This window comes from Eleutherodactylus coqui, chromosome 9, assembly GCF_035609145.1.
Source record: "Eleutherodactylus coqui strain aEleCoq1 chromosome 9, aEleCoq1.hap1, whole genome shotgun sequence".
Taxonomy (NCBI): Eukaryota; Metazoa; Chordata; class Amphibia; order Anura; family Eleutherodactylidae; genus Eleutherodactylus; species Eleutherodactylus coqui.
In genome coordinates, this window is record NC_089845.1 from 117,495,413 (window position 1) to 117,517,890 (window position 22,478).

Sequence of the window (22,478 nt, forward strand, 5' to 3'; positions counted from 1 at the left end):
TAGAGAATTAGATTTAGTACATAACATAAACTTTTCCTATTTAGGAGCTAAAGAATGGTCATGCCAAATTTCACGTTTGTACGACAGCGAGAAGTTACAGAATTAATGGTGAGTCAGTGAGGGCTTTCAGCTTAATATATACCATATATACTTGAGTATTAGCCGATCTGAGTATAAGCCGAGTCAATAAGTTTTACCACAAAAAACTGATAAAACTTATTGACTCGAGTATAAGCCTAGCTATACTCGAGTATATACTGGGTAAAAAATTAAACGCAATACTCGCCTCCCAGCCAGCGCCTTTGTCCTTGGCGTGATGGTCTCCCCGGTGGTGTGGCAAGCTGCTTGAGAATTCTCCCCGCTGTCATCTTCCTGGTCGGCTTTGAATTCCTTTGCCGTTAGCGCTGTGTAAGTAAGCACTGCAATCACAGCCGGCGCTCAATAAGCCAATCACAGCCATTCAGTGATGTCATTCACTGAATGGTTGTGAATGATCGAGCGCAGGCTGTCATTGGCTGGCGCTAGATCCAATCACTGTGCTTACTTATACAGCACAGATGGTGGGGGAATTCAAAGCCAAACAGGGAGATGACAGCAAGGAGAATTTTCAAGCAGCTTGCCGCACCGCCAGGGAGAGCATTGCGCCGGGGACACAGACGCCAGCTGGGAGGTGAGTATTGCGTTGTTTTTCTTTAGTTTTTTTTTTTTACCTCACTCGAGTATAAGCCAAGGGGGGCTTTTTCAGCATAAGAGAATGTGCAGAAAAACTCGGCTTATACTCGAGTGTGTATATATATATATATATATATTATATATATATATATATATATATATATATATATATATATATATATATATTATATATATATATATATATATATACACATATGTAAGCTCGTTGGAGCAGGACCCTCACCCCTATTGTATCAATCAACTGATTACTATATGTAACCGTGGTTCTGTAATGTTTATATTTTGTCTTTCTGTATTCCCCTAGTCTATGTAAACGCTGCGGAATATGTTGGCGCTATACAAATAAAGTTTATTATTATATATATCTCATGATCTATTTATACCCAGGACTGTGACTGTAACAAGGGGGTTTCCTCTACATATGGAAGAAACAAGGTTTCTACACCAACATAGAAGGAAGTTCTTTACTGTAAGAGCAGTGAGATTATAGAACTTTTCCTGAGTACGTGGTGATGGCAAATTCACTGAGAGTTCAAGAGGAGCCTGGACACTGTTCTTGAGTGTAACAATATTACGTGTTATAGATACTGATTACTTCAGAAGGGTTGTTGATCCAGGTATTTATTCTGATTGCCAGACTTGGAGCCGGGAAGGTAATAGGCTTAACTGGATGGACAGGTCTTTTTTCAGCACAAAGTACTACACTACTATGACAAAAGCAGAGAGTAAGTAGAGGATTGAGTATAAAGAAGAGTGAAAGAGAGGAGAAAAAAAGGAGGGCAGGTCTGGACTCATCCTAACCAAATTGATATAGCATACATTAAGAGATTTCAAGTAGCGCCTCAGAGGAGACAACTATATTCAAATTAGCCTTTCTTAAAATTTGCAAGGATGAACTTGGAAACAATTATATTTGTGATTTCCAAGGTCTAAACACAAATTCCAAAAACCATTTTAAAGATATGAAGACAATCTGTGGCAACCTGGGCAAGTGTTAAAATGATTCCTTCATATCTATCAAGAAAGGGGGCTTTGAGAAGCAGGTGTTGATCTCTCCTAACACTTGTCCCAAACATAAAACGTCAATCGATTTACTGCATATTCATTCATGTGTTCCCTGTACAGCCTATTCTACTGTCTGGTTACCTCTTACTTAAGAAGTCTACGGGAAACAGACAGGTCAACCTTTACTGCTTCATGTCTAGTGGAGATACATGCCTTTTGTAGTCTGTCTCATGGATTACTATTCGACACACAATTCAGTTCAGTGCAGGAGCATGTGTGATACAAACGTCTCCATACTGGATGTTAATATGATGTATAATGAGAATGTAATCCTTACAGTTACCATGAACTTGTTTCAAGCCTCCCAAGCCCTGGCTAAGGTAAGCGTGGGAATGAAAACAATGTTCTGAACTGGTCTGAAAAAGTCTTTATGGCTAAATCAAGAATGCCGGCACAGAGCACTCACAAAGTCTTTCATGTTGCATTTTAGCTTAGAAAGCATTTGCAAAATGCACTGAAATGCGGTGAGTCCTGCCAGATTTTTTGAAGTAAAGGGAGAAATAAATCACCTACATTTGGCCTGCTATGAGTACTTCTCAGTTACAAAACATTTCCTGTATCTGTTCTGTTGCTATGTTGAGTTTCAGCTGGTATTCTTCTTTATAAGGCTGTCTTATTACGGAACCGTTTAGGCACTGTTGGCACTGCCAAATTGGTTCTGGAAAAATGTCTTAAAGACTCCTTTTTTTTTCTTCTTCCGCGTCAGGTCCTTACAGAGACTGCTCTGTGTGGAGATTTTAGTGCAGTCAGCGAGCCTGGCTCTTGTAGAAGGCCCCATGCCTTTCATCAAGTAGAGCATGGCGCCAAAAGAGTGCCCTTCAGCAGCTTGCTGGAAGAAGCCAACATCCTAAATATCATACTCCCTTACTGCGTGGAGCATAAAAACAATGACCGATATACAGTTTCATTGAGTACAGTACTGTCTATTCATGTGTTCGGCTACATTTTCTTGGCTGGGGCAATAAAATTAAAGCACTCAGCTAAGCATCACATCTTTTACAGTGCAGGGCATGTTCCATATTTTACTTTTTAAGATAAATAAGATAAAAAGCTTCTTAGAGAGTGCTTCTTGAAATGTGTGCTCTAAATTACACTGAAAGAACATAGAATAGGTTTGCCAGAGGCAAACTTCTATGAAATGGCAATTCCAGGATTGTAAACCGTAGTCCTAAACTAATTAATATTGGTTTACAAATGGCAGACATTTTTAAGAGACAGCAAAAAATAAATGAAGAGAATGTTTTATGATGAGATATGTGATCGCATAGAGCAAGAGCAATTAGTGCGATTTTGTAAATATTTCGGATTGGAACAGCATCATTAAATCCTTTAAAAATTCTGCTGGCCAAACAGCAATAAACATAATCTCGGTAACAGAACATAATGCAGAATGTTTATTAGATGACTGGACCAGATACTTAAGTTTCTAAATGTTTACGCTAAATGTCGATGCACCTTTCGTATAAATCATATTTCCGCTTATGTACGAAGGAGGAATTTTTCTTATAAATAATAGCTAGCAAAGGAACAAAAATACAAAGTAAACCCATAAACTAACACTTAGAGCATGCCCAATCCCTTGTCGCCGAGTGGAATGGACTGATAATACAAAACATGTCCATGTCATTTACACTTTAAGAGGTTGCATGCGGTGTTTGTCAGACTTTGGGAGCGCCATATTTCCCCATTTTTCTGGGTTGGCTTTTAAACTCTGTGAATAAGTTTCATAGTGTGTAATTAAGCTTAATGAGTAGCTCTATGACTAACAGGGAGAATTTAAAGAAAAGTAACTAATAGCTATGCTGTAATTGGGGTATAGTCATCAAAACAGGAAGATCTCCAAAAAGGTATAGACTATACACTATGCAGAAGTGTGGGGAGCTGATTGGTTACATACATTATATGTACCCTTGGTTGAGACTTCCAAAACTTTTTTCTAACCAAACTAAATGGTAAAAAGTAAAGGGCTCCCAATTTATTGGTTTTTACAGTGACCATTTTGGTGCTGTTAGCACAGGATCCCAAAAGCAGACTCCTTTAGATCAAATGGTCTTAGAGGGAGCATAAAGCTAAGATGGAGTTGTCTAAAACAAGCAATCTATGTAATCTAATCACCTTTATTTATGTAGCGCATGCATATTACACAGCGTGTTACGTCACTTGGTATTGGGTTCTGTCCCTATTAGGGCTCACATACTAGAATCATCTATTGGTAAGTTTTTGGAGTGTGGGAGGAAACCGATGCAAACATGGGAAAAAACATGCAAATCCCATGCAGATGTTGTCCTTACTCGGATTTGAACCTAGGATTCTAGCGCTGCAAGACAAGTGTGATAACCGCGGAGCCACCATGCTGCCCATGTACAATAAAACAAGGGCATTAGTGGTTGCATTTTACTTTAGGGCTACAAAGGGTTTGTGCTATCAGACACTACTCCTTCTGCAAAGCAGGCCTCAGGTTGAACAGCTGATCTTCCTGAGTCCTAATCCTGACACCACTGGGAAGCAGGAGATTTTGCTGGGGGTAGCTGTAGAAAGCCAGATATTTCCTCTGCAGGGGTAGCTTATCAGGAGACCATTAACCCTCTGCAATCCAATTTTGGATTCAAGGTTTCCTAGGGGGCTTTCTCTTTCTGCCATTATACAATGGTGCCATCTGCTGGCTAGAGCCAGTACTGTGGTATGGGACATGCTCGCGAGGCCCCCCAACAACAGAGCCGCCAGTAATATACAGTAAGAATACCCTGCCGGACGTCTTCCGACATCAGAGCTGTACAGTCTTCAATCAGAAGGTCTTTAGATGTCAGAGTTAGAGATGAGCAAGCATACTCAATAAGGCAAACTACTCTCGAGCGAGTAGTGCCTTATTCGAGTACCTGCCCGCTCGTCTCTAAAGATTCGGCTGCCGGCGCGGGTGAGAGGTGAGTTGCGGCGGTGAGCAGGGGGGAGAGAGGGAGAGAGAGATCTCCCCTCCATTCCTCTCCGCTCTCCTCTGCCGCTCCCCGCCGGCACCTGAATCTTTAGAGACGAGCGGGCAGGTAATCGAATAAGGCACTACTCGCTCGAGTAGTTTGCCTTATCGAGTATGCTCGCTCATCTCTACAGGCAGTGAATTGGAAAGGGTTAAAATAAATGGACGCCCTGTAATTCAAAGTCTGCCAGAACAGAAGTTTCACTGTAAGAGCAGCTCTGCGTTCCGAGTCATAGAGGTGGTAACCTGCTCTCTGTCGTTCATTTCCTCTAATAGGGCATATGAACAGGGGTTGGGTTCTTGACTCGATCACTTTAATTATCATCTGTGTCTTGTTAGAGGGTTTGTATTATGAATCCAGTATTGTGTATGAAAGGGGAAAAAAATTGAGTGCCGCATTACCCGAAAGAGGGTGATGAGTATGTTTCAGCATCATGCAAAAAATCGGTGTCAGATTCCTTTACTCTAATAGGAAATATTTTGTTAGGTATATAAAATAAATTGTATAAAAACAATAAAATATGCAGATTTTTATGCAATGCGTTTTTTAATTAGAAAGTCCTATTGACATTTGCTTTAAAAAAAATGCAGCAATAGTGCAATCGCAACTGTGAAGGCACCCTAAGGCCGCCTGCAGACGAGCGGAAATCCCACGGCGGGATTTCCGCCGCTCAAAGCCTGCATAGGATTGCGTTAACAAACGCAATCCTATGCAGACGGCCGCGGTTTGGCCGCGCGGCAAACAAACCGCGGCATGTCCTATTTTTGTGCGGGGCTCGCAGAGCCTTGCACAGAAACGTCACTCACGCAACCGCGCGGCTCTGGTCTGCGCACGCGCCCGCTGCCCGGCAGCCGGCACATGAAAGAGCCGGGGCCGCCGGGCGCGGGTGAGTACGCGCTCATCCCTGCAGGCGCTCGGGTCGGGTCCCGCGGCGAGAATTCTCACCGCTGGATCCGACCCGCTCATCTGCAGGCGGCCTTAGACACAAATTTTATCTCCAGAAAATAGAGAGAAAATCTGTGTGCGTCTTACCTTGTGAATGCACCTTTAAAATGGTTGTTTATCTGTCTTTTTTCAGGGTGTGGGGAAGTGCAGGAGAGGTTTAAAGGCTGAGTGAACATCTTCAGACAGGCGAGCGCAATATTGTGAGAAACTCAGCCCAATATCGAGCTCACCAATGTGTGTTTTCATGCTGATGCAAGGCGTTTTTCTGGCAAATGTCTCCCATCATGTCTGTGAAGTAGCAATCCTCCGGCGCAGCTTTCAGCTGCCTTAGAGGATCGGCAAGTGGTTCCATTCTTTTCAATGCAAAACCTTGCATCGCGTGGCATGCAATGTGTTTTACTGCCCCATTGAAAATAATGGGAGGTTTGTTCCGAGGAACGCAAAAAGATACATGCCACAATATTTCTTGCACCGCAGTGCAGGAAAACATCGCTCATATATGTGACTGCATTCAAAAGAATGGGGTTCATAAACGTGCAAGATTTGTGAGCCTCACAACATACAAATCTCACGGGAGATTCTGGGCCACGCTGTCAGTTTGATGGCCGAGAAAGGAGAGTTAGAAGGCCTCTCTGCACTTAAAATCTGCCACTTCATCTCTCTGTCTGGGCTTCCAGCAACTAACATCAACTTTTAATTCCACTTCTGATATTTCCAGCACAAAGTGGTTCCAAGGGTTTGATATGAGATATACAGAGGGACTGAGAATAAACTCTGCCTCTCTGCTGATCTACAACCAGTCCCACATTTTTCTCTTTTGCCCCACAACATTTCTTAATTGGCCAGCCTGCCTTTGTATATAACAATAGGAAACAGCCATATTAGTATAAATTCTCCTCCTTAATGTCCACATTGATTCTGCATTATAGTCCCCATTTCAGAGTGTCGGCCACAGACGTCTCCATAACAGTGTGTCGGCTGCAGATATCCCCGTAACAGTGTGTCGGCCACAGAGGTCTACTGTGATAAACATTTTTGCTCACCATTTGCTTTTACAAATTTTTTCTTACTTCCTGACAACTAAATCTTAGGTGCGTCTTAAGGTTCATTAAATATGGTAAGTAAAATTTGGGCGCTATAGGGAGCGCAGTCTAAAGGCACTGGGAACGCAACGCTTTTTATTAAGTGCATACATTTCTGGCTTACGCTGAAATAATTTTCCCTTTTCTTTGAGTCCCTGACCATATAATATTTGATACTCTAACACAGCAAAGATGCAGATCTGTCAATTACAAAATGTATGCAACAAAGTTGAAGCAAGCATGGTTAGAGAAAGGACCCCAAATCAAGCAATTCGGAATATACTAAGGCTTTCTTAAACCAGAAAGTATGTAAATTCCCAAAATTATTTTTTAACGTGGTTACAAATTCTATATTCTTCGGCAAAAGCATTTATCAGATACAAAGGCTTTTGTTCAGACACAGTATCAGTCTTGAGAGGCACAAGGCAGGGATGCCCCCTATCTCCCCTCCTATTTATATTCGCTCTGGAGCCATTACCAATGAAAATTTGAAACAATCCAATCATCACAGGGATCAAAATTGCCTGAGTACGACATAAAACAAGTCTATTCCCGGATGACATCCTATTGTTAATATCCTCCCCTCACATCAGTATCCCTAATTTAGTGGTGGATCTGTCTAGGATTGCGTCCATAACTGGCTTAAAAATTAACAATGCCAAATCCAGAGCCCTTAACCTCACATTAACTCCGCATGTAGTCTTGCAACTCCAATCAAACTTCCCATTCCAATGGGTCTCAAATTCATTAGACAATTTTGGAGAGTGCGACTTACTAATAATTACGCTACACTATACGTACAAAATTATCCTCCTCTTCTTAGGAGACTTCAACTACTCCTGGGAACATTACCAATTATCCTGGAATTGGTAGGGTGAATTCCTTGAAAATGACTTATGTCCCTAAACTTCTTTATTTATTTATTTAGAGCCCTTCCGGTATCAATTCCAAGACATATTTTAGAAATATCTCAACATATATCGCTCTGCATCGTATGGCAGGACTCAATTCCAAGAGTTTCATCTTCTACTCTTTACACTCATAGGTGGCAGGGGGAACTAGGGGTTCCTAATATTCTGAAATACTATCAGGTGGCCCAAATAGCCCAATTAGCCCAATTCCATTTGTAAGAAAATATCCCCCTCTGGCTATCTCTAGAGGACCAGGAACTACATCCTCTTCAAATCCAATCCATTTTATGGACACCATACCTCCCCTCCCCCAACAAATAGACCCATTTGAACTAACCCCATCACGAAGCATGCTCTTAATATTTTGGACTTCATGAAGTACTCAGGAGGCTTGATATTACCCTACCTGCCCCTCCTACCACTTTTGTGGCATCCCCTTTTCCCTCCTGGCCCCCATGGGCTTTTCAGGCTTGGACAGACAGAGGTATCACTAAAGTCTACCACTTAGCCTCAAAGGAAGGAGTCATTCCATTCAGTAACCTCCAGGAAAACGATCAATTACCCTCCTCTGAAATACTTAGGTATTTGCAAATAAAACACTTAATTTTAACCCTTCTGAAGAACACTACTTCCCCACTATCCCTAACTTCCTTTGAGACTTTTTGCCTCAAATACCCTCACGCTAAAGGTATCATCTCGAAAATTTATAATAACTTAGTCCACTCCTCCTACCGCACTCAGTTAGGCTACGGATTTAAATGGGTGACGGACATAGGTAACGCTCTTACTGACGATGAGCAGTCTCAGATTTTGGAGTCAGCCAATAAAAGTGCACACAATACTTTAATGCTGGAAACATCCTACAAGGTATTATTCAGGTGGTATCTAGTTCCCACCAGAATAGCTCATGCGGTTCCAGGTTATCTGTCACATTGCTTCCGAGGCTGTCAAGTGCCTGGAGATATGATTCACATTTGGTGGTAGTGCCCCAGAGTCAAAAGGTTATGGATCAGGGTTTACCAATTTATTTTTTCAGTGACCAGACGCAATATCCAAAAGAATCCTTGGGAATCTCTACTAAATAAATGTATACTAAATATCTCTGTAGATTCCCAGAGACTGATTACTGTCTTCCTTTCAGCCACCAAACAGGGGATAGCCCAATCCTGGCGAACGGCTTCTTAGGACATTTTTGAGCTAAAAATATTAAATTGGTATTTCCTAAATGAGAAACTAACCTTAATATTGTTAGACCGCCATGAGGTTTTTCAGAGGATCTGGAGCCCATGGGTGAATTACATTCTACCATCTCAATATGACAGAATCTTAAAGGGGTTGTCCCGCGCCGAAACGGGTTTTTTTTTTTTTCAAACCCCCCCCCCCCCCGTTCGGTGCGAGACAACCCCGATGCAGGGACGTAAAAAAAAAAAACGCTCAGCGCTTACCTTAATCCCCGCGCTCCGGTGACTTCTATACTTACCGGTGTAGATGGCCGCCGGGACCCTCTTCCTCCGTGGACCGCAGCTCTTCTGTGCGGTCCATTGCCGATTCCAGCCTCCTGATTGGCTGGAATCGGCACGTGACGGGGCGGAGCTACACGGAGCCCCATTGAAGAAAGCAGAAGACCCGGACTGCGCAAGCGCGTCTAATTTGGCCATTCGACCATTTTAGACGGCGAAAATTAGGCGGGCTCCATGGAGACGAGGACGCCAGCAGCGGAGCAGGTAAGTAAAAAACTTTTTATAACTTCTGTATGGCTCATAATTAATGCACAATGTACATTACAAAGTGCATTAATATGGCCATACAGAAGTGTATAGACCCACTTGCTGCCGCGGGACAACCCCTTTAATTTCTTTATAAATCTTGACGAGGAAAATTCTTACACTATTCTGCATTTTGCATTCTGGATGGAATTTCCACGAGAGATGGGACTACCCCCACCCCCACTTCTCTTTTACCTGCACTCTACCTTTTATCCCACTTCAGTTTCCCTATAAAGATATAAAAGAGGCCCTGGCCAGGCCACTGAGTATTCAGAAATCCCTTAACATGTTTAGAAAATTCACACTAACAGATTACAACTAAAAGGGATTTGTTATTCATTAACAAACCATTTAATTGTTTAAAAAAACAAAATGATGAATGAGATGTTTGGCACTTGTATTAAGTTCTGCTGCGATTCTATTGTAATGTATTTGCTAAACGTTTATGGATACAATGCTAAATTAAAATAAATAAAAATTGAAAGTGAAAAAAACCCCCACAAAAACAGATGGTATGTACATATTCACTTTTATCATTCATATAACAAAATTAATCCTCACAATGCAAATTGCTCCTTTCTATTCCTAGTGGCCAGCTATATATATATATATATATATATATATATATATATATATATATATATATATATATATATATGGTGTACTATACCATATATATACATATATGGTATAGTACACCACAGAGCCAGCGCAATAAGTACAAAACCATTTAAACCCACTTGCATACAGTTTTTTAACACTTATTAGCCATCACTAGTGCAGGAAACTATGCTTGGAGGGCTTAGAAGATATAATTCCTAGGTGCACAACAAAGTTAGAGTAAGAAGGGCTCAAGCCACTGCGAACTATATTCTTCTACATACTATGGGGATTTTGAAAGTCACTGCTGCAGTTGCCTTAAAATTGGAAAATTGCTGGCTCTAAAACATTTTGACTGTGGCTGCAAATAGACACATCTACAGTAGTTAATATAGTATGTAAGGCTGAAAAAAATAGACATATGTCGATCTAGTTAAGTCTATTACCTCCCCAATGTTGATCCAGAGGAAGGCAAAGACAAAACATGAGGTAAAAGCTAATTTTCCTCATTGTAGGGGAAAAAATATCCATCCATCTGGCAATCAGAATAATTCCCAGGCCCGTCTTAAACTCTTTTAGTTAGTACACAATCACCATATCCACAATCTCATAGTCTCACTGCTCTTACAGTAAAGAACCCCCTTCTAATAAATAAAAAATTAACTGAAAACGCTGCGGAATAAGTTGGCGCTATACAAATAACAAGATTTATTTTTATTTTCTCTCTCTCTCTCTCTGTGTGCTGTGAGCAGGTTCTATGTGTGGTGGCTGCAAGAAAGGTTTGTTTTGTTTGGTTATGTCGCTGGACTCCTAGTTAGTGTAGGGACTAGCGGTATAGCCAGGAGCCAAGACGTGGCCCGCTAGCTTCCATATTTTGATCAAAATGTCAACTAATACCTGGCATTTATAGCATTTACATCTGCTACTAATGGTTGCGTGCTTGCTGCTGTATGATGTGATTATGGCTTGTGTGTCTTCTTACTTTGTCCAGTTGTCCCTGTCGGTGGTGGCATGTGCATGTGCCCTATCAAGTGTGCGTGGGTTCCTAGGAGCAGCAAGGGCCCAGATCCAAAGACCGCTGGCCCGCCCTTTAATGGGGCAATGTACCCGCTCAGGTAGGTCTGTGTCACTTCTAGTAGAAGATAGGGAGAGGTGTTAATCTGTGGTAGTTCATCTGGTGTTCCCTATCAATCTGGGTCACGTTCGTATGAGCCCAGTGCTCAATAGCCCACACGAATGTAAGATTTATTTTGCAAAAAAAATGCACCGCTTACTGCAGTACATCACTACATGCGTCAACATTGTGCCAATTTGGATTCGGAAATAAGTTTTGCGACAAACATTTTATTCTGCATCATCTACTAATATAAAATAATTAGTCATTAGGCAAAACAATAATAAAATGATAAAACAAAGAAAGGAAAAATCAAGAAAGAAAAACCTATTAATGGAGTTGGATGTGAGAAAAAATTGTCACAACATTCATGCACAAACAATTTGCGCCAAATACCTCTTCATATACACCAACTTTCATTAGGTTTTTGTTAGCGCCACTTTTTACCGCGCCTTTCGTGCAGTAATGCTTCATAAATGTGTTGGAAAAATAGACAGAAGCTTCCCATTCCCACTTTCGAGGAAAACAGAAATTGATGAGCTTGCCGGATCTTTTTCTTTTTTATGGCGAAAACTATTTGTAAAATTTTTCTAAAACTTCATGTGCCTGAATTCTGGCGCAGTTTTAGACACAAATCATTTGGAAACACATTTACAAATAAGGGCCCATATTCCATGTGTGGCCTGACCAGTGATTTGTAAAGAGGAAGAACAATCTTCTTACAATGTACCGCTAGACATTTTTTGATGCACTCCATGATTCTATATGCCTTGGCAGCAGCTGCCTGACACTGGTTGCTCCAGTTAAGTTTACAGTTAATTAAATTCCCCAATTCCTTTTCCATGTCAGTTTTACCTAGTGATTTCTCATTTAATGTTAAACATTATGTAATGTCAGGTTTATGTGCTTCAGTATGTTAAAAACTTACCTAATGCTTTGTTTCCTGCTTGAATGCTAAGACATCCCCGAACATCAGAGAAGTATGTTAAAATGCAGGGAGTTTTTGGATGCGGCAACGTCTCTAATGATAGAAACACTTGAGTAGTCTGGAATGTGACCCCGTGAAAAAAAGACATTGACCTCCATGTTCCTTCTTGGGTTAAAGGGGGTTTTGAAGAATCATGGGCCTTTGTACCAGGATCTTTCCTATGACTAAGTATAGGAATCATAGTTTCATCCATTTGTGGCATTTCTTCTGTTGTGGCTGGACTTTTTAATGACTGATCAGGTCCACTTTTCATGATCTTTTCTAAGAAAACATTCAGCTGATCCAGCTTGACGAAGCTGAAGTTGACTTTCAATGGTCTTGATATATTAACATCGATGTCAACTGTTAAGAGAGGAGAAATGCAAGATTATTAAATATTTGAATTTATACTAGTGGAATTCATTGATCCTGACCACCATTAATGTGTGCACAATCCATCGCATCTCTTTGAAGTACAGACATCTAAAAATTCTAACACTGATCTGTAAGCACAATCACATTAAAAATGAAAATAAAATACAATAAACCTTGCCCCCAAGGCCAGATTAAGGTTGGTAGAGACCCTTGTACAAAACAAGTGATATAATGCAACAGTTACCTAAAGAGATTGTTCCAGGATTAAAGGTTATATTCTATCCATAGGAGAGGAGATAGCGTACAGATCAGAGGGGGTCTGACTGCTGGAATCTCCAGTGATCCTGAGAAGACCAGCTGTGCGGCGCGAGCACGCTGGAGCGGCCCCTTCAACGGGACAGAAGAGGCAGACTGCGCAAGCGCGTCTATTCCAGCCAGGAGAAGGATTCAGTACAGGGAAGGGGGGGGGGGCCCTGTAGGTAAGTATATAACTTCTGTATGGCCAATATTTAATGCATGATGTATATTACAAAGTGCATGTATATGGCCATACAGAAGTGTTTACCTTTACTTTATGTTGCGGGACAACCCCTTTAACAACATGGTGTATAGACCAGATGGGATTAAGAAAAATATAGGATAGGCTCGGGAGGAGATGATAAAAGTACTACATGAACACATTAAAACTAACGAAGTAACCAAAATAGATTTTTAGCTTTACTAAATTAGAAGTATACTAGATATGCGAGAATTTACAATTATTAACTAAGCAATATAGCACAAGAGAAGCCTGCTAGTAATTTATCTCCTATTCATAAACAGCAGGAGTTAATGTCAATGAGTTTTAGATTTTTGAAGAATGTTTCGGTTCTTCATACAGTGCCATTCAAAAGTTTGAAAAAACTTCTTAAAAACACAAAATTTGTAAGAAATTATCAAAAATTATCTCAGTGCTTTGGGATGTACGTGTTTATTGAACTAAAAAAAAACCTAAACAAAAACATCTCAATCTTCCGTCTAACTCTTGGGATCTGAAAAATACTTCACATTTTGGACTTGTCGAAATACCCACCCTCTGCCTGTAAGACAGCCTTCCATACTCTCTGCATGCGACAGATCAACTTAAGTTTTTCAGTCAGGATACATTTTCATTCTTGGTGGAAGACCTCCCAGAGATATTTCTGTCTATGATAAGACATATGCTTATGGTCATATATTTAGAGTAAAGGATGGGACTGGATATGTTTGTCTATGATATAGAGCAGTGGTGGCGAACCTATGGCACGCGTGGCAGAGGCGGCACGCAGAGCCCTCCCTACTGGCACGCGCCCCATCGGCCGCTCACCACTTGTGAATACCAGCAGGGGCCGCGGCTCCCCTGCCGGCATTCACAAACGGCACTGCTAGCCGCGCTGATCCCGGCACACACTGACTTCAGTCTGCAGCTGGAATCCCCCTCCCCCCTGCCCCGACGTCTCCTACTACTTGGTTCCGCCGGGAGGGGGCGGTGTCCAGCAGCGTGTGTGTCAGAATGTGTGCCGGGAGCATATTAACACTTTCTTCCCCACTTCTGCAGCAATCAGCAATTCCCAGCAACCTGATTGGTTGCTTGGTTTGGCTGATTCACCAAACAACCAATCAGGTTGCTGGGAATTACCTATTGAGGCAGAAGTGGGGAAGAAAAAGTTAATATGCATGCCGGGACCATCGCTGACCAGAAGAGGAGCTGAGCTTACAGGAGGAGGGGGGGGAGGGAGGAGGAGGAGGTAAGTATGTGGGTCTCGGGAGGCGCACTGTGGGGTGTCACTAATGCACGGGGGGGGGGGCGCTGGGGGGGTGTCACTACTGCACGGGGGGGGGCGTCTCTAATGCACTTGGGGGGCCGCTGGGGGGTGTCCCTAATGTACTGGGGGCCGCTGGGGGGGGTCACTATTATCGCTGTGGGGTGGGGGACACGATTACCGCTAGGGTCGCTGTGGGGTGGGGGTCACTATCACCGCTGGAGCCGCTGTGGGGTGGGGGTCACTATCACCGCTGGACCCGCTGTGGGGTGGGGGTTACTATTATTGCTGCAGCGTGGGGGTCACTATTACTGCTGGGTGGGGGTCACTATTATCGCTGGGGGTGCTGGGGGGTGTCACTATTACCGCTGGGAGTGGGGGTCACTATTACTGCTAAGGCTGCTGTGTGGTGGGGGGTCACTATTATCACTCTGGGGGGGGTCACTATTACCGCTAAGGGCCGCTGTGCGGTGGGGGTCACTATTACCGCTGGGGCTGCTGGGGGGGTGTCACTATTACCGCTGGGGCTGCTGTGTGGTGGGGAATGTTTACATGTGGCGGACATGGGCAGGGCCGCTTCAAAATAGACAGCGTGCAGATTTTGACTACTTTTTGGATGCGGAAATGCTGCAAAATTTTCCACAGAAATTTCCCCTGAGGACATTCTGCAGTATTTCTGCATCCAAAAAGCAGTCAAAATCTGCACGCTGTCTATTCTGAAGCGGCCCTGTCCTTTTTAGAACGACGGGGGTAAAATCATATGTCGTGATAAGCCGCGCCCCCTGACGTATTGGCACTTTGCGATAAATAAGTGGGTTTTAGGTTGCAGTTTGGGCACTCGGTCTCTAAAAGGTTCGCCATCACTGATATAGAGTATGCCACACTACGGTGGAGTGCTGCTTTATACAAAAGAAAGAAAAGCTAGAGATTAAAAAAAACAAAACATAAAAATATGCCTCAGAAGCAGGCAAATGACAGGAGGGGAGGTTAAAAAAACAGGGGTCTGGACATTATTCAAATATTTAGTTATGCTTAAAATTCTGCAGATTTTGATAGCATTGCTTTATGTTCTTCTAACATATTTGTTTTAGCAGATTCTCTAATAAAATAGTTTTAGAGCATTCTTTCTTAAAACTTTGCATTGTCTGTTTCCTCTGCTAGTCCTCCTGGAAATAATGAAAAAAATGACAACTGTGCATTAGCATTAGTCCATAAGTCATTCTTTTCCACTATATGGATACTGAATTTAAAGGGATTCTGTCATCAGGTTCATGCTGTCTAAACGACGGGCAGCATAAACCCAAAACAGGGAAGCCTATTGTCCATGTGGGTGTTAAATACACTTTGAAGTTTGGTTGAGAGCTGAAATCTGTGTCACAGGGGTAGGCAGTGCTGACTTCTCCCCGCCCACTGCATGCAGATTGACAGCTCTCTCCCTATGCACAAAGCAGACAGGAAGCTGTCAGTCTTCATGCAGCAGGCGGGGAAAGGCCGCCACAGCCTGTTCCTGTGACTCAGAGCTCTGCTCAGAGTCAAAATTCAAAGTGTATTTATTATTTAAAACACCCACAGGGATAACAGGCTTCTCTGTTCTGGGGTCATGCTGCCTGTGGTTGATGACAGAACACCTTTAAACCTTGCATAGTTAAGTTTCTCAAAATTGCACTAGGTCATTAAAAGGGACTCTCAAGAAAAAGAAAAGTCCAAAACACTAATTGGTTAGGTCTAGTCTTTTGGACTTTCACTGATTCAATGAATACCCCCATTGAACGATGTCTTGAAATCGTTGCTATATTTCCTGCTAGCATGTCATAGTTAGATGCTAGAACCATATCTATCAAAGCTCTCAGTTCCAGCAGACTGCGGGTGTCCTTTGAAAAGATAAATAGTAACAAAATGTGTCATTTTTTGGTCAAAAGGTGCCCTGTGCTATTTTGTTTCCAGTACAATAATACATGAATTTTCCACTGCAAATAACTTATTTTTCTCTTAGCAAAGGGAACTTCCATATCAGTCGATTTTGGCTACTTCAGGAGCCAGAATTGGTAACTATGGTAAAAAACTTTACCCAAGAGGACAACTCAACGACAACTCAAGAACAGTGTCCAGAAGATGAACAGATGAGTTGCAGAGTTTATATCAGGATGTCATGAGAACGGCGTACACCCAAACATTAGACAGTTATTTGGACAGATTATGCCACAATAATGTCCAGTTGTCAATTTCATCTTTCTTTCCAAAGTTATTTTGGAAATTGCAGCAAGTTTAGTAAGCTGTGTATTATGATGTGCTGATGTGACTCTGGGTGAGTAAAAACATGAAGAATACCAATACATAAGCTTATTTATTAGAGATGAGCGAGTATACTCGCTAAAGGCAATTGCTCGAGCGAGCATTGCCTTTAGCGAGTACCTGCCCGCTAGAGACGAAAGGTTCGGCTGCCGGCGCGGGGGAGCGGTGAGTAGCGGCAGTCAGCAGGAGGGGGGGGGGGGGGAGAGGGAGAGAGAGATCTCCCCTCCGTTCCGCCCCGCTCTCCCCCGCAGCTCCCTGCCCGCCGCCGCCACCCGAACCTTTTGTCTCGAGCGGGCAGGTACTCGCTAAAGGCAATGCTCGCTCGAGCAATTGCCTTTAGCGAGTATACTCGCTCATCACTATTATTTATCAAATCACAATAACAATGAAAACATAGTGCAATTCGAAAGGCCAAAAGATTCACTGAATCCACATTAATGTGCAACAACTAGACACAGCACTATAAATAAGGCCCAATGTCCACTGGCGGATTTGATTTGTCGAATCTGCGTGGAAGATTGGCAGTTCAAGCCATCCATACGGAAGCATGGGCACCTGCACTTCCAATTTACAGATGTGGATTTGTTTTCCGAATTTTGCATGTGGAAAACAAATCGTAGCATGCTCCATTTTAGTGCGGATTCCGTGCGAACGGCTTCATTTAGGTCAATGGAAGCCATCCAATCCGCAGAAAAGCAGGAGTTAAAAAAATAAAACTGTACTGCGCATGTACACTGGCCGGCACTTCCACGTACATCCGCAATACACAAAAAAAGTAGACAGGCACAGGTACGCAAGGTCGCCGGCCGCGGGCAGAGTCAGATTCCGCTGCGGGCTACAAAGAGAATGGCAACATGTTTGTCAATTTAGTTATGCATTCCAGGAGGAATAACAAAGGAGCAGCACAACACAGAATAGAATAGCAGCTCTAGAATTATTATTAAATACAGAATGCAATTATTTACTAATAGATATATGTTCAGACAGCTGTCTAATCCTCTCTAACTCTCGCAATGTAAATAATTCATTTCATGAAATTTTGAAATTTCAGATCAAATTGTGGCACGGTAGCTGCTATAGAACTACAGGTGCCAGAATGCCCAGGCAGCCTGCTGTTCTTTTCATCTAATGCTACTGTATTTCTGTAGCACTTCCACATTGCTTGCTCCTCTGACGATGCTTCTCTTAATACTGTCGTGTTAGTCACAAAAACATGTTTGTAATGCACTAATGAAAAACTATCAAGACACCGAAATGTTTTTTAGCAAATGACCCTCTGTTAATTAGAAAAGTCTGCACTCCAGCCAGCTCCACTTCTCACGTGTCAGGACTCATTAAATCATAAGGGGAAAAAAAATCTTATTTCAAAGTTAACAAATGCCATGCTTAACATAACAGCTAAACTGGAATGAAGTGGGCACATTCTTGGGTTTCCACATGAAGTCATGCTAAGCAGCCTACAGCTTAACTTGTAAGGACGATTAATTACTTTTCATGGAGTGAACCTGACCTAACATTTTGTATACTTTGCAAGAACTAAGAAGTAGAAGAGTACGGCAAACACTTACCTCACTTATTAACCTTACAACATAAAACACATTATTAGTTTTATATATATATATATTTCATACATATATACATATACACACAAGCATACATAAGAAGGGTGTGTTCACATGGGTGATTTTCCGTGCAAGTTCTGTCCGATTCCAAGATGGACAGAACTCACATAGTAAGAGAGTCCATTCACTTATTCCGAATAAGAAAAATTGCAGCATGTCCTATTTTTTTCTGTGATCCTTCTTCAAGTATCTCCCATTATTTTCAATGGAATTGTTAAAAAAAAAACATTGCAATTTCCCACCATGCGATTTGTATGCGAGTGCAATGCGTTTTAAACGCAGGTTACTTTGAGGACCACATGAATAAAAGAACCAGGAAGTGAAGAGCAGACAGAACACACTTTTTCACGTGCAGGAAAATCCCAAGACAATAGTATAGCATGAAAATCGCACGGAAAACAGTCAGTTTTCCGCTAACTAAAATCACACTCGCACATGTAAATATAGCCTAAAATTCCTCTAATCCGGCATAAAGGAGGCCAGATAGGTGACACATTACCTGATGTCGAAGCAGCTATATATACTGTTATATTTCACTTTCCTTATATATCTGATAAGATACGTAAAGAGTTTTTGCATATTAGCAATAACAAAAAAAAATACAATATAAATGAGTACTCTTAACATTACAAGACTAGAGTATATTTGCTTTTTTCTCTTTTTTTTTACTTCTGCATATACTTTTGGCTAGATTACTTTATAAACAAGAAAATAATTTGTGTATTAAAAGAAATTAATATATAAATATATATTTAAAAAAACACAAACTATTATCTAAATTATGAGATTACTAATTAGAATAAAGTAGAAAGGGTCTGAACACGCCTTTGTACAGGAGCTAACAATCTAGGTGTCCTGTCACACATGACCAATGGGGAGGTCTGCATGGGATGACCTGCTGGCCTTGCGTGCCTCCAGTTCAGCACTACCCTAGTGTAGCTGAGTTAGGAACAGGTGGCCCTGCTTTCAATTACGGAGGGCTAGCATGCCAGTGTGAGGCCTGGATTAGTTCACCTTCTCACAGGGAATTTGCCTCGGTTGGGATTGGATTTATTATGGCTTCACACATGGAACGCAGCTCATGTCAGCTGAGGGCAGTGACACATCATATGATTCAAATTAACCTGCTGTGGACTGTTCCGCAGGGCCTGAGATTGTGTATTAAAATGACGACATTTTTAAAACAGTTTGATGGAAACCAGGAACCCTTAAGTGCAATGGTTCCAATTTGTTCCAACTAATCTATCACCTGCTGGATATATTATTCTAAAGGGTTTCTGGTAGCTGAGCGTTTTCCACCCTTTTATATAATACTAAGCTAGCTAATGGGTGTAATTGTGCCTTTTTAAACGAAAGCAAAATATTTTTGTGGCAGCCGAAAATGTAATGTGGTATATATAGAGTCTGACAAAAACCACTATGAGGTAACTAATGAACAAGATTACGGCTGGGGTATGGCAGGTTTATAGTCATGTGATCTGCACTGGGTGCACTCTTTCAATGGAGTCATTCTTGTAGAAATGCTGGACTAAACTTATGGCTGAAAGGATGTAACAAGTCTGGGCTGCACCTTCTCCTATGTTAGCCTGATCTATGTATGTATGGAGTAAGTAGAAATATAAAAAAAAATTACAGCAATGAAATCTGTAAATACAGGAATTATTGTACTGATAAAGTTAGCTATTGGATTAAATTTATATGGCTGTGTTTGCAAAGGCCATTTTTTAAATAATAAAAAAACACAAAAAAATTATACATATATATATATATATATATATATATATACACACACACATACATACACACTGTATATACTCGAGTATAAGCCTAGTTTTTCAGCACATTTTTTTGTGCTGAAAAAGCCCCCGTCGGCTTATACTCGAGTCAGGGAAGGCTTAAAAAAAGAAACCCCATACTCACCTCTTAGCCGGCGTCTGTGGCTCTGGTGGCGGTGTGTCACGCTGCTTGCCACGCTGCTTGCATTCTCTCCACTGTCATCCCCTGCCGTCCTCTTTGCTCGGCTCTGTCATCCCCCGCCGTCAGCGCTGTGTAAGTAAGAGCTGTGATTGGATCGAGCGTCAGCCAATCACAGTGCTTGATCATTCACAGCCAATCAAGCTGCTTTAGAATTCTCCCCACTGTCATCTCCCGGCTTTCAAATCCCCTGCCGCCAGTGCTGTGTAATTAAGCGCTGTGATTGGATTGAGCACCAGCTGTGATTGGCTGGCGCTCAATCCAATCACAGCGCTTACTTACACAGCACTGACAGAGCCAAGCAGAGAGGACGGCGGGGGATGTCAGCAGGGAGAATTCAAGCAGCTTGTCGCACAGACAGACGCGAGCTGGGAGGTGAGTATGGAGGGTTTTTTTTAATCCAGTATATACTCGAGTATAGCTCGGCTTATACTTGAGTTAATACGTTTTCCCAGTTTTCGTGGTGAAATTTATTGTCTCGGCTTATACTTGAGTATATACGGTGTATATTTTATATATATATATATATATATATATATATATATATATATATATATATATATATATATATATATACACACATACATACACACACGCACACATATATCTATCTATCTATACACACATACACACATATATATATATATGTATTTTTTTTTTTATAGCCTAACAGTAAGCACAATCGAACAACAAAAGGTAGACATGTTTGTTATATTAATTATAATTATAATATATCATATTTTTTTAAAAACTATGCAAAAAGAAAATATATATTTTTAGTTATAGCTTTCTACCTGTATTTCAAATACTAAACAAAGACAATTTATAATTTTAACAAGTTTAATTGCTCTCAGATTTCCTGCTGCTCTCTGCTTCTGACCAATAGCAAAAATGTACCACAATGTTTAAAGGCCTTACACAAACACATTTCCTACTATAAAAATTACATTTCCCGTACTGCGCAGTTATTATTTGTACAAATTAGAAAAATGTAAATTTGCAATATCATATGACATCTGAGCATTGTTGTCACTGCTACAAAGTTGCTATTTTTATATTATTCACTGGAAACAAAATAACATGCAATATCATCATACATTAAATAGACCATTAAAAACAGATTCATCCTATTAAGCTTCTGAAAAATAATTAATTTCTTGCTTACATAACAGTCAACAAAAAGATGTCCTTAAAATTGAAGCATTTTTAGTTATCTTTAATACTTTTAGTTAATTATTAACATTTTTATTTACAATACAAAAAAAAGACTAAAGTTTTGTTAATCTACCGAGGACAAAAAAAAAATAAGTCTCTTAAATATATCTACCAAAGTTCCAGCACACAAACGGCATAATAGATATGTATTACTGTATAATACAGTAAGCACAAATATGAACTGGTAATCCAGAATATTTGATAATGTAGCACTCAGGTGTTCTTGATGCTCAGGAAATAAACTGTATATCAAGCATAATCATATTTAAGGGATTGCATGCCACAAAACACCAAAACTTCATCTATTTAAGACAAAAAATATGGAAGTCTCCTGCTGTTTAGATCATTTTAGAGCATCACTGTCCCATACTAATGGGAGGGTCTTAGAAGGTGCTGCAGAACATCTATAGAGGAAATGTGAACCTGAATTAACATTGAACGTTAAACTTAATAACTTGCTTCGTTAATATAAGCTTTTTAGCAAAGCGAAGCAACCCACGATATGTAGTTTCCAGAACGACTCGTCGTGTAGCTGGTGATACATCCTCTTGTTTGCTGCTTTAGATAGAACACATTTACAGTTTTTGTATGTTGTCTCTACATATCATGTACTGTATGTAACTCAGGAGTAAAGAAAAAACAAGCACCTGAAATAAAGCGTCTTCAAGCCTTCTGGCCAGCGGCAGCCCCTAGGTGGTAGTGCTGCTTCAGATTAGGTCCAAGACTTCGTTTGCTCTCTGTAAAATGAGCTACTCCGCACTTCCAGCTTTACACTGTGCGTTTGCAACAAAATTCTTCTTTCAAGGAAATAATTTTCAAAACAGGAATTTTTGTTCTAACATTTTAGTCATTGATACTTGCAAGGGAAAATATATTAAAATAAATTGCTTTCCATCGGCCTGTAACAGTTTCTGTATTTCATACTGGCATTCTACATGCATTCATTTTCCAAGAACTTTTTTTAGGATTATTTACAACTACAGCAATCTCATTTATGAACTTTATGTAAGCAGGATCAGCAACAGCGCTGCTTCTATATAGACTGACTCGCTTTATTGCAGGGCTAATCATTTACAAATGCACTATTTAAAGGGGTTTTTAGAG

The 22,478-nt window shown here is 41.0% G+C and overlaps 1 protein-coding gene across 1 annotated transcript in view; it reads right to left on the reverse strand.

Moving 5' to 3' along the window:
* Positions 1 to 22,478, reverse strand: part of VPS13B (vacuolar protein sorting 13 homolog B) — a 968,736-nt gene that overhangs the window by 237,371 nt on the left and 708,887 nt on the right. The window contains exon 36 of the mRNA XM_066578394.1: positions 12,077 to 12,478. Within this exon, the coding sequence (XP_066434491.1) occupies positions 12,077 to 12,478 (402 nt within the window). The remainder of the gene's footprint in view (positions 1 to 12,076; positions 12,479 to 22,478) is intronic.